Source organism: Vanellus vanellus (assembly GCF_965231255.1).
Source record: "Vanellus vanellus genome assembly, chromosome: 1".
NCBI lineage: Eukaryota > Metazoa > Chordata > Aves > Charadriiformes > Charadriidae > Vanellus > Vanellus vanellus.
Window position 1 is genome coordinate 67,007,070 of NC_138905.1, and position 12,248 is coordinate 67,019,317.

At 42.4% G+C, this 12,248-nt stretch overlaps 1 protein-coding gene across 10 annotated transcripts in view; it reads right to left on the bottom strand.

Annotated features, from left to right (window-relative positions):
- Positions 1-12,248, bottom strand: part of BICD1 (BICD cargo adaptor 1) — a gene marked incomplete at its 3' end in the record, with an annotated part of 188,082 nt that overhangs the window by 42,138 nt on the left and 133,696 nt on the right. For 7 of the 10 annotated variants that reach the window (XM_082494693.1, XM_082494700.1, XM_082494698.1 and 4 more), the window contains exons 3-4: positions 7,169-7,321; positions 2,631-3,068 (exon numbers count right to left, since the gene is read on the bottom strand). In XM_082494693.1, coding sequence (XP_082350819.1) covers positions 2,631-3,068; positions 7,169-7,321 — 591 coding nt within the window. Of the gene's footprint in view, positions 1-2,630; positions 3,102-7,168; positions 7,322-12,248 lie in introns of all 10 variants that reach the window. The other 3 variants (XM_082494701.1, XM_082494702.1, XM_082494704.1) reach the window with 3 other exon arrangements.

A 12,248-nucleotide genomic window follows, 5' to 3' on the forward strand; every position in this document is an offset into this window, starting at 1 on the left:
TTTTTTTTTTTTTTTTAAGAGAACTTAAATTTTAAGTTTTCCAAATCTGTTGGCCTCAGGAATAGGGAAAGCATCACGGTGGAAGGAAGTTTTCCAAATCTGTTGGCCTCAGGAATAGGGAAAGCATCATGGTGGAGGAGTCCTAGGCTTTAAAGATATGATAATGAATTCTTCCCACTAGACAACAAACATGAAGGAAGAACAGAAAGCCTTGAGCTTTTCTGAGAAAATATCGGAATATGAGAATTTTCAGCAAGATGTTTTTTACTTAGTGGGTTTAAAAGATGGAACAATTTAAAAGATTTACAATTAAATCTCTCCTAGGGACCAGCACAGATCATGGATCAGCAGCATCCTAAAGCTGCACAAGGAATTATACCTGTCATACTAACTGTTTTAGTGAAGGCTTCTTTTTGAGACTGAGGAGTAAAAAAGTTTGCCACACCCGTACGCAATGGCAAATCTGAAGTTTGCTTCTCCCAAAAAAGTAGCCCGCTGTCCTATAGACATAAAAATAGTTCCCAAGAGTCAGTTCCTTCAGCAACTCTGTCACAGTACAGCCTCTTCGGAGAAAACAAGAGGAACGTCTCCCAAATACTGAGATATGGCTGAATGAACACCACATAGCAAAGACACTGCAGAGGAGAAAAAAAATCCAGTTTTGCTGAGGAATTACCTTTGGTTAGCTTAAACCTGATTGAATCTCCCAACTACTCCAAGGAAAAATTTGGAGGGATTTTTTCCATTTAATTTGTGTGACCCAAGATGAGCTAATGCAACTCAACAGAGATGATGACCACTTTAAAAAGAAAGTATACATTGGCATTTTTCAGAGAGTCTTTTCAGTATCTAAAGAAACCAGTTTTTTCTTTTCAAACCTTAAACCTTTAAACATGATTAGAACACTGAGCAATGGTGGTGGCTATTGGGGTGAGGGTGCTGGGGCCCAGCAAAGCTGTTCTTACCAAAAAATGGTTATATTTATTTTCTAGGATCCTCCTAGGGTCCTAGAGAACCCTAGACAGTTTGTGGCTAGTAACTGTCAGAAGGTTGACTCTTTGTTTAAGAAGCATAAAATAAATAAGTAATGTTAAAGTCAGAAACCATTAAAACATTTGCAGTATCTTTCAAGTAAAAGTTTGCTGTTTATCAAGCTCAATATTTAATTTAATAAAATCAAGACAGAACATAATCAATCTTGGTTTTTCATTTCCAAACAGCTTTCATTCCAAATTTGTATTGCATAAACTTCATTGTAAATTACAGTTGAAAATGCTTATGCTGTATTTAAAAATGTGAACATTTCAAAGCATTTCTTCTGAAGCTGCTTTTTTATTTTTTAAAATTGTATTTCTGAATGAAACCAAAAGCTGCATATAGTATATATGTGCATATATTATATACGTAAATGTATACGTACACATACATGCACATTTTAATACTGGAAAAGTTTCTGACAGAATTTTCCACAGAAATAAAATTCCAAACGTCAAGCTTTCCCACTTAAATTATATATCTCTTGCATCAAAGTTATTTGTGCAAAGCAGAAGATGTCATCAGTGTTTGCCATGTCACAGCTCAGATCAAAACTTCCCACGGTGAGTTTGGCAATGAAGTAAATAATAAAACAATTAACTCTTCAGCAAATATAGGACAGACCACATAGGGATTTATTGTTCGCTAGCAAGCACTGAAAATTAGGTTTGCTCTACTTTACTTCCAAATCGCCTTTTACATCTTAAGCAGTAAAGGATTTAACATTCCCCCTCTTTAGAAGAGGCGCTTTTTGAAAGCCTGCAGTGAGAAAATGCTGGATGTTTCCTTGGTGGTGCCAAAACCTTTCAAGCTATTGCGGCAGAGAAGATGCTCAAGAGCTTGGGCAGCGGGACCCTTCCTCTGAGTGGCACTGTGCCCCTTTCTAAGATGATGTCAGCATTGGGGCTGGCAGCTTGGTTTTTTATCTGGCTTGCATCCCGCGTTCCTCTTCTGGTTATGCCTGGGTTGGGCTTGGGTGAATAGAGAACAAATGCTCACTGTATGGTCCCCGAGGCACCCCCTGCAGCCTGCGCATCCGCCGGCACTGCCAGGGTGGACAAGGGCGCTCTGTGACATCTCACACGCCACATGCTCTCCAAGTGCACGGTTGTTAGGAGGAGCGCTCCTCTCCTTTTGTTCTCTCTTGGCAGTATGCCAAATCTTGTTCAAACTGAATTTAATGGCAAAAACTCCCTCTAAGTTGCAAGGAGGCATAATTGAGTCTGTCTGTATTTTAGTGGTCTTTTCCAGATAGCTTTGGTTGTACTGAAGAGTACTTTATTTGACTTGCAATCTCAGGGACATTTACTACCATCAAACCGGGAAAAAACAGTCTAGCCACCCGCAACCACAGCAATTAAGTCCCTTCCTCCTCTTCCCACTAATCATCTGCTCAGATCACACTGACTTTTCACAGACAGATCATCTGTTTTCTAGGAGTATTTCTAGCAAACTCTGGATACGAAGGAAGCAGAAGTCTGAGAAAAAGGACGTATGTGATCAAGAACACCACTGGGGAAATCATTGCAAAAGCTGTCACTAGGGTCCATAGGATGCGTGTCTAAACACTTCGGGAGATTAAATTCAGCTCTTACCTGCATGAGTTGCTGCTTCAGTTTCTGTATTTCTGATATGTTGAGCTCACTGAAGAGGTCAGAGACGGGGTGCAGAGATTCTCCTTTCCTACCCGTGGGAGTTCGGTAGTCACCGTTGAGTTTCACAAGAGGCCCGTGGATATGTCCGTTCATTTTGTCATCGTTGTTGGGCTCGCCCCCGTCCTCTGAAAACTTCAATCCATCTACTGATATATTAATATGGTTATTATACATACTATCATTGAGGTTGATATACTGGGAAAGTTCCTTCCTCAGATTGTTCTTTTGCTCTCTTTCATTTTTTAAAGTTTCCAGAGCTTCCTCCAGCTGGTGCTCAGCAATCTCCTTCAGCCGGATGGCATCTTCTAGCTGACTATTAAGCAACACTGTCTCCTCCTCAAATCGTTTAATCTCATGCTTTAATCCTTCATATTCAACCTGAATTAGACAAGACAAAGAACATTCATAATACTAAAACTTGAGTCGTGAAAACCTGCCATTTATCAGCCTTATTGAAATAGGTGTTAGAGAAAACATAGTTTGAAATACCAGACATTGCCTGAAGCTGCAAAGAACGGGCTGCACAGAAAACGCAAGTGGAGCTCGCTCTGTATAATGCTCCACTTCTTACTTGTTCAGCATGGGAGAATCAAGAAATATAACACCTTTTTCTGAGTAACTTGTGACAGTAAACAACGTATTTCATGGAAAGAAGGCTGTTTAGTAGCAGGTATCCTGGTAAACATAGATTTATTATGAATTGCCATAAGCAATGTTGGTATATCATGGTGTGTATTGATCTCGGGTTAATATAGTCTCATATATTAATTACAAGTATTCTGAGGATGACTTCTTGTCCAAATTCTTACTACATGTAAAGTCTCTCAGGCACAGATACTGTAAAGCATCGTGTTTTGGTAGTGTTCAAGTACAAAAAATGTAGAAGAGCCTCAACTCTCTTCTCTGTGTCATACAGAATCACAGAATGGTCAGGGTTGGAAGGGACCTCTGGAGATCATCTAGTCCAACCCCCCTGCCCGAGCAGGGTCACCTACAGCAGGTTGCACAGGACGGTGTCCAGGCGGGTTTTGAGTGTCTCCAGAGAAGGAGACTCCACAACCTCTCTGGGCAGCCTGTTCCAGTGCTCTGCCACCCTCAAAATAAAGAAGTCCCTCCTCATGTTTAGATAGAACTTCCTATGTTCGAGTTTGTGCCTGTTACCTCTTGTCCTAGCACTGGGCACAACAGAAAAAAAGACTGTTCCCATCCCCCTGGCACCCTCCCTTTAAGTATTTATAAGTATTGATAAGATCCCCCCTCAGTCTTTTTCTCTAGACTGAAAAGACCCAAGTCCCCCAGCCTTTCCTCATAGGAGAGATGTTCCAATCCCTTAATCATCTTTGTAGCCCTTTGCTGCACCCTCTCCAGCACTTCCCTGTCCTTCTTGAACCAGGGAGCCCAGAACTGGACACAATACTCCAGATGCAGCCTCACACCAGGGCAGAGTAGAGAGGGAGGATAACCTCCCTCAACCTGCTGGCCACATTCTTCTTGACACAAGCCTCTCCACCCTTCAAGAAACATTTGACTTTAAAAATTAAACAGCAAACTATTTATACAATCAGTTTAAACTCTAAGATGCCCCAAATGGTTACAGATTTTTAAACTACCAGACAAATGTAGTAAGCATCTTATCTAGCCACACAATCCTTGCACGGTGTGTTGGTGACGCCATTTTGGAGCACTTGGCAACCTGTTGCTCTGACAGCGCTGCCTGAAGTACCTCCCCCAGGGACCTAGTGCAGCCTCACCAGCCTTGGAGGGACTCGCTGGTGTTTCTCCTTCTCAGAGGGCAGGCTCCCCACCCCACACCCAGGTGTAGTATTTTATCAAGGTATCGGGCTGAGGAAAGTATGGGCTGAGGAAGAAAACAGCTGCTTCTCTCTTCTTTAAAAGGCATCCCCCACTTTTATGCAGTCCTTTCTATTGCACCTAACAAGAAGTAAAGCCCGGGTAAGGCCAATCTAGCTCAAAACCTGTTGCTCAGCGATATCTAGATGGCACAGCCGATCCCCACTGCAGAACACCCTCCCTTGCTGGCCCTCCTCATCTTTCTTTACACTGTTGGAAAATCCCACAGCAATGAAAAGGAAGAGCTTTGTTTGTAAATGTCCTTGTCCATACTTGACTCCTGGTAAAAATGAGCACGCTTTGATTTTTAATTTAATTCTAATCTTGTTACTCATCCACCTTTTAATTTCTTAATGCAAAAATTTCCCAGTATTGGGTGAAACAATTTAACAGTTTGGTGGAAGAGAAAAAGAAATGCTGAATTTTTATGCTTCCATAAAACAGCTTTTTTCAGTTTAGGCTTTTCTCATTCAGATGTATTAATATGTATTATTATCGGCAATTTTAAGGCATTGCCTAGAATATTTTTTATTTGGTATATATATTTAAACAAATTATAATAAGGTTCTAGTGAAAATAGAAATATCCACCAATCCTATAGAAGTAGAATATTTATCAACCTGTCAAAGGTCTTGTACTTATACACCTTTGGAAAGGCAAACTTAAAAACCAAAGCACTACTCTTCAAGCCCAAAGAATGGAAACATTTCAAACAACAAAGAAAGTTTCAAAGTCATATTGGGAGATGTCAAATGGAAAAGGAAAATTCATGATATCTTGGAAGTCTACATTAAGGAACTTTATATCTTTTCTGACGGGAGAGAGGGAGGTCCATCTGAAAAATTATTAAATCCTATCAAGTAGCGATGTTTATAACCATGGCATGAGAAACCTTTTAAAAATTTAAATCCATATGAAAACCAGAGATCTATATTATCTATATGGTTACCATCTCATGAATTCTTGCTTACAAAACCTACAAAAAAACCCAACACAGATGATGAGAGTTTAGCACTAAGAGTTGTAACATATGTTTTTTTAAAGTATTAAAGTATAAAATGCTCATGAAATTTTATCTTGTAGATCAAAGCTATTTTAGGAATCACAAGCACGTGATGCAAAAAGACTGATTTTTAAAGCCATTCAAAATGGGGCAATGCTTTTTCTCTCCACAGGCTGCTGCCATTCAGTTTCATTAAGAATGAAATATTATGACAAATATAAACATTTGCAAATGGGTTTTCTTCTGGGGGAAACTAGGACAGTCCATAAAGGGGTCTTTCATTTTCTGATAGCGTGAAAATGCCTCCTGTGAGGTTGGTGAGGGAAAAATCCATGCCTCAAAGGGGGAATTTGCTGCCTTGGTAAATAACTGACACAAAGATGATCTGCTATAAATTCAGTTTTGGGAGTGTGGAAGTCTGGGTATCTTCATAAATAAGGAAACGATGTACCCATTTCTATTACCTGCATATTCCCTGCGGCACGGCTCCGCTGCTTTAAATGTTTCAATTGCATTTGTGCTGGAGCGGTAAAACGGCAGTAAAAGATATCTGAAACAGTACTGCGTATTCCTGCAGGAATAAGGCAGCTGTGTTACCAGGCTGCCATTAGAGACTGTGACAGTCTTGGCTGTTTGATAAAAGCCCTAACTGAACCACGCAGTAGGGTAGGACATAAACCAGCGGCTGCAACGCAGCGCTGTTATCGTCTGCTAGCAGTTAAGGAAACGGTGTTACGAAGTGCTGGTCCAGGCAGTGGCTAAAAGGCAGAAAGTATTACATCATCCAACTCGGATGCTTAAATATTGATCATGGTGAGTTAACTCCTCTGACGTGAGAAAAAAAATCTCTTCTGTTCCATTTAAAGGACAACTGTGTTCTTGATTGCTTCCTCAGTGGTATATATGTGCTTTTGTAAGGGGGAGAGAACAGCCCCCGCGACTGCTTACACCTGGATGCAACAGGGCTGTTGTTTATGGTGGTTCCTCGGGGTGCGTTCTGCACTGCAGTGAGAATTACAGTGGTTTGGGTCAGCCATCAGCTGCAAATTACCCTAATGAGGAAAACAAGGGACAAGCTGGAAATATCTGACGTCCATTCACTTATTTTTGAAGCTTGCTAAACTTGTGGGCCGCCGTGGCTGTACACTGGTACAGGTGTACACCGGTACAGGAAAACCCGAGGAGCAGGAAAAAAAAAAAAGGAGAACGGGGAGAAGATTGTTTCCTCTTTTCTCCACTTCAGAACGGGAAAGAATGTGCAGGAAACCGAGAGGAAACAGAGGGCTGAGCTCTGCCACTGGGCACCGAGTTCAGCATGCAGGGAGGGAGGAGAGGAAAAGCAGGAAGCGAAAAGATGCGATATTATCTATTTTAATAATTCCTCCGCTATTATAAATTGTGCAATGAAATATTCCACCAGGATTTTCCTAAAACTGAGGTGAGGGCCTCCCCGTATGTCAAAAATGGCCAGTAACACTGTTTCAGAATAAGCATTTAACAAAAACACAACTGAAAATCCCACAGAAAGAAATTTCTATCAAAGCGCTCTGTGGGATCACATTATGGAAATTGGAGAAAATGGTGTCATTTTTCAGCGTAGCGCCTTAAAACTTTCGATGCTTACTTGATTCTGTTTCAGTGTGGACACCAGTTTCTGCAAAGTGATGTTTTCTTCTTCAAGCTCGGTGTAGTCCTGTAGGAGTCTCGCCTCTCGAAACTTGTACTCTCGAATTTCATCTTTCATTCGTATCCTCTGTAGTTCCACCATTTCATTATTCTGATGAGAGAAAACACAAGTCCGTTACCATTCATGCACAGCCACTTTAATGATAAACACTGCCTTTAGAAAAGGCCAAACGAACAATGAATCCTCAAATAGAAGCGATTTAACAGTGCAAATCAAAAGAGCATCACCTTTTAATCTGAGGCCAAGTGGTAATTTCAGGTGCGTGCTGCTGGCAATGCAGAAATGAGAACATCTGATAAGGAAGGTTGATTAAAACAGTTTCAAGATTAGATGCTTATTGAAATGGAAAACCTGGTAAGGCTTTATCATCTCATTGGCTTTATTGCTCTACGGTACACTTGCATTTAAATAAAATTACCACCCGTTTTCCACTTAAGGATGCTTTCTACATTCATACAGAGAAGCAATAAGTAACAGCATCTGTTCTGTGAAGACATCTGTTACTGAACGAGGTGCACCCACGTGTTTTTATCTGCAGGCATTAGAGAGGCACACAGGTAGGCGGGGGGGACCTGACAGGCAGATGTCGGTAAAGCGCTCGTCAAAAACCTGACAAACGCATTGCTGTGCTGAGCAGGATGACAGCCTGTGAGCCTGAGAACACACAAGGTCACCACTTTATTTTTCCCCACTAGCGTATGCAGTTCCCAGCCACCCTTATGAGAGAGGTCACGAGGGATCGGTTTGACCAAAAAATGCTTCCATTGGATTCCAGCTCTCACTGGGCTTGGCATCAAGGGTCGGGTTACTCTGGAGAGACTCTGCTGGCATAACTCTGATGTAAAACACACCATAAGAAGATGGAGTTAACACACAGCTGGAAGAGAGCAGTGACCGACACGGTCAGTAGGAGCAACCTCCCACTCTGCTTTGAAGAGAAGCCTGCATTTTCCCAATTAATAGGAATGGGCATAATCTGTCACATCTTCTTCTTGCCTGCAGGAGGAACCTGAGCATTGCCGCAGCAGCTGGCGGAGGAAAGCACTACTGTGACTTTAATGACGGGGCAGAGCCCCCTTGCTGCTGGGGTGTCAGAAAGAGCACACCTGAGAAGCAGTAATGGGTTTCTGTAAAAGATTCCAGTGTGGAGGGAGGGCAATCACGGGGCCTGATAGCTACCTGGAAAAGTCAAATGTTTAAAAAAATCATTAGAGCAGAAACTGTAGTTAGCGAGCTCTAAATAGATCAATCTGTACAACTCGCTCTTTAGTACATAAAGGATAAAACCACACGTTCTGAATTGAGGATAAACAGAACTTTGCTTAGCACCTCGATTAAATAAACAATTATAAACCCCTGGAAAAGAACATTGCAAAGCATGAAAACAAATGTTGATGCAAGAGGTACAAAAGCACGTTTTAGAATGAAACCTTTTTGTTAAAGAAAAACAAAAACCATCACCTTCCCCCTCCTGGCAGCTAATTAAGAAGAAATAAAGACCCTTCGTGATTTCTTAACTGAAGGCATGCCTTTGGTTTAAAAAATCCCTAGTGGCAGAAGAGCCACAGAGCTCTAGAGAAAAGTAACTCTCTGCAAATATTCCTGCATCCATCACTGCCTAATAAACCTCCGAGTGAACTGTAAGAATGGCACAGCAGATGATTTCACGAGTTAAAGGCATTTTATACCACTGGGCTGCCTTTACGTATTTTGTTTCTGTCAGCACTTTCTCAGCTGTGGTGGTTATTGATGCTTGCTACGTGTGAGTATACATGTGAGTCTGAAGCAGTATGTGAAAACACCAAACGCACAACTCTGCTGTGTCAAATATAATTAAGCTACTCTGCAACTATCCCGCTGTTTGGAGGAAGATCGGCCCAGGGAATAAATAGGAACCGGCTGACATGCATCCAGTACACACAGTCACACTACCGGTTGAAAGGAAACCCTCTCCAAAAAGGGAGGAAGAAAATAGGTGGCCAGAGATGGAGAATCCGAACAAAGAATTTTTACTGAATCCTGATACATTATTTACCTGAAAAAGTACAAGGCACGCGACTTTGAAAAAGCCTCTGATATTAACTCTGTAAGTTCAGGGTACTCCTTTGTCTTTCCTCTTACTGCAAACAGCAAAAGAAAAGGCGAGCCGTCATCTTGCTGGAGTGCACCACCATTTCTTTTAAGACAGAAACCACGTTCCTTCACCACTTGTAACAGTTCCTTCTCCCACATCATCTCGGAGGTACAAACAGAAGCATTTACAGCACTTCTCCCCCTCCTCTTACACACGCACAAACTATTTCTGCAGAGCAACCTCTGCTCCTCATTACTCATGGCATTTGGTCAAGGAAGAAACAGTATGAAAAGGGAAGACTCGCCAGTTGGAGCATCCCTCCAGCCGTGCATGCCGCAGCGCTGCCTGCTGTGCTTCCCGACACCAGGGCCAAGGCCTCCGCTGGAAGCAATCCTACTGCTCTGCCACAAACCCAGCACATTAGAGAATATGGATCACCTTTTCAAAGTAACTTAAAATGTGCATTTTGGCATAGCAAACACCTTGGCATTATTCTCCGTACTCCCAGATCCTTCCTCCTCTTTGCAAACATCCAGCTGCAAAGTGCTCCAGTGCTGTCACTGCTTCCTGTGAAAGGCGATGCCGCCAGGCAACAGGGCAAAAGCCTGGCGTTATTGAGGTTTACAAGTGAGTAGCCACAGGACACGCTTAAGGGCTGTTGTGTTTTTCACTGTATGAGATCATAGAATCATAGAATCATTATGGCTGGAAAAGACCATTAAGATCATCAAGTCCAATCGTTAACTCCACCAGGTCCGCTTCTAAACCATGTCCCTGAGCACCATGTCTAGATGGCTTTTAAATACATCCAAGGATGGCGATTCTACCACTTCCCTGGGCAGCCTGTTCCAGTCTTTGATAACCCTTTCCGTGTCGAAGTTTTTCTTGATGTCTAACCTAAAGCTGCCCTGGTGCAACTTGACACCATTTACTGTTGTCCTATCGGTTGTAACTTGTGAGAAGAGACCAACGCCCACCTCTCTACAACCTCCTTTCAGGTAGTTGTAGAGAGCAATAAGGTCTCCCCTGAGCCTCCTCTTCTTCAGACTAAACAACCCCAAGTCCCTCAGCCGCTCCTTATATGACTTATTCTCAAGACCCTTCACTAGCTTTGTTGCCCTTCTCTGGACCCTCTCCAGCATCTCAAGGTCTTTCCTATAGAGTAGTGCCCAAAACTGAACACCACGTTCAAGGTGGGGTCTCACCGGTGTTGAGTACAGGGGGACAATCACTTCCCTAGTCCTACTGGCCACACTATTCCTGATACAGGCCAGGATGCCATTGGCCTTCTTGGCCGCCTAGGCACACTGCTGGCTCGTGTTCAGCTGGCTGTCAATCAACACCCCCAGGTCCTTTTCTGCCGGGCACCCTTCCAGCCACTCTTCCCCAAGCCTGTAACATTGGAGGGGCTTGTTGTGGCCCAAGTGTAGGACCCGGCACTTGGCCTTGTTAAAACTCATACTATTGACCTCAGCCCATCGATCCAGCCTGTCCAGGTCCCTCTGTAGAGTCTAGGCATTTTGTGGAAGTGAACTAGTCTTCAACCTATTAAAAAACCCCCATACATGCTGATTTTATTCTTTGTTACTGTCAGTAGGCAGTATACATTTGTTTCCACAAAATGCTCTGATTAAATACAGTATTTTCTCACAGCTCTCTATTGTTATTTTGAACTATTTTAAATATTTCTTAAGCAGACAATATGCAGTTAGAGAGGATAGATCTTGCTGTATGGATACAGTGGTGGTAAGATGCAAACTTTTTATTTGGCCATTGCATCAGTCCTCTTCTGAGGTGACTTGGACTTGTGTGAAAACAGCATGAGAGGATTTAAAACACAAGGCAAAAAGTCTGTCAGCAGGGCAGTTATTTGTATGAGCCACTAGAGGACAATGTAACCCAAATTATTAGTAAAATAATTCGTAATTAAACTGTACTGGTAATCAAGCACTGAACATTAAACTTGCAAGATAGAGCAATTGAGCCAGCTGCTTTTTACTGGGGCACTGCCTCAGGACTTTTTACGTTTCCAGAGAGGATTCCCCTGTGAACTACTTTATCTGTAAAAAACAAATTAATCCAAGAGGTGGAGCTAGTGATACGCGAGCAATGTTTTAATAGCTGTAAATTATCTTCAATCCCAGTCACCAGCTGAATGTGGTGCAACGGTTTTAATGGATCGGCGCCAAAGAAGAAGGAAAAGGCCTTTCTGTGAAACTATAGAAAACAACAGAGTCCTTGTCAGCATTGCATCTAATTATAAGTGAGCATTAATTGTGGAAGATGTCAGTCACGTAGCACGTCTAATGAACCTACACATAATGGAACAGACCACGAGAAATGAAAAACAGAAGGCTCAGTTGAGATAAAGTCTGTTCAGGTCACCTATCCCCTAGTACTTAGATATACTTTCAGATTTGCCATATATGAAAAGCGAAAGACACCTCCAGGTTTTACAGGGGAAAGGACCATATCCGTATAGTACAAACATCACTTCAATCCTGACAGGTCTCTGAACATCAGTGGAATATAAATATTAAATAACAAACTTTCGTACTCTTGCTGGTTTTGGCTGGACTAGAGTTAATTTTCTTCATAGTAGCTAGTAGGGGGCTATGTTTTGGATTGGTGCTGGGAACAGTGTTGATAATCCAGGGATATTTTAGTTATTGCTGAGCAGTGCTTACACAGGGTCACAGCCTTTGCTGCTCCTCACACCACCCCACCAGCGAGTAGGCTGGGGGTGTGCAAGAAGTTGGGAGGTTACACAGCCAGGACAGCTGACCCCAACTGACCAAAGGGATATTCCGTAACGTATGACACCATGTTCAGCATATAAAGCTGGGGGAAGAAGGAGGAAAGGGGGGATATTTGGAGTTACAGCGTTTGTATTCCCAAGTAACCATTACGTGTGATGGAGCCTGGTTTTCCTGGAGATGTCTG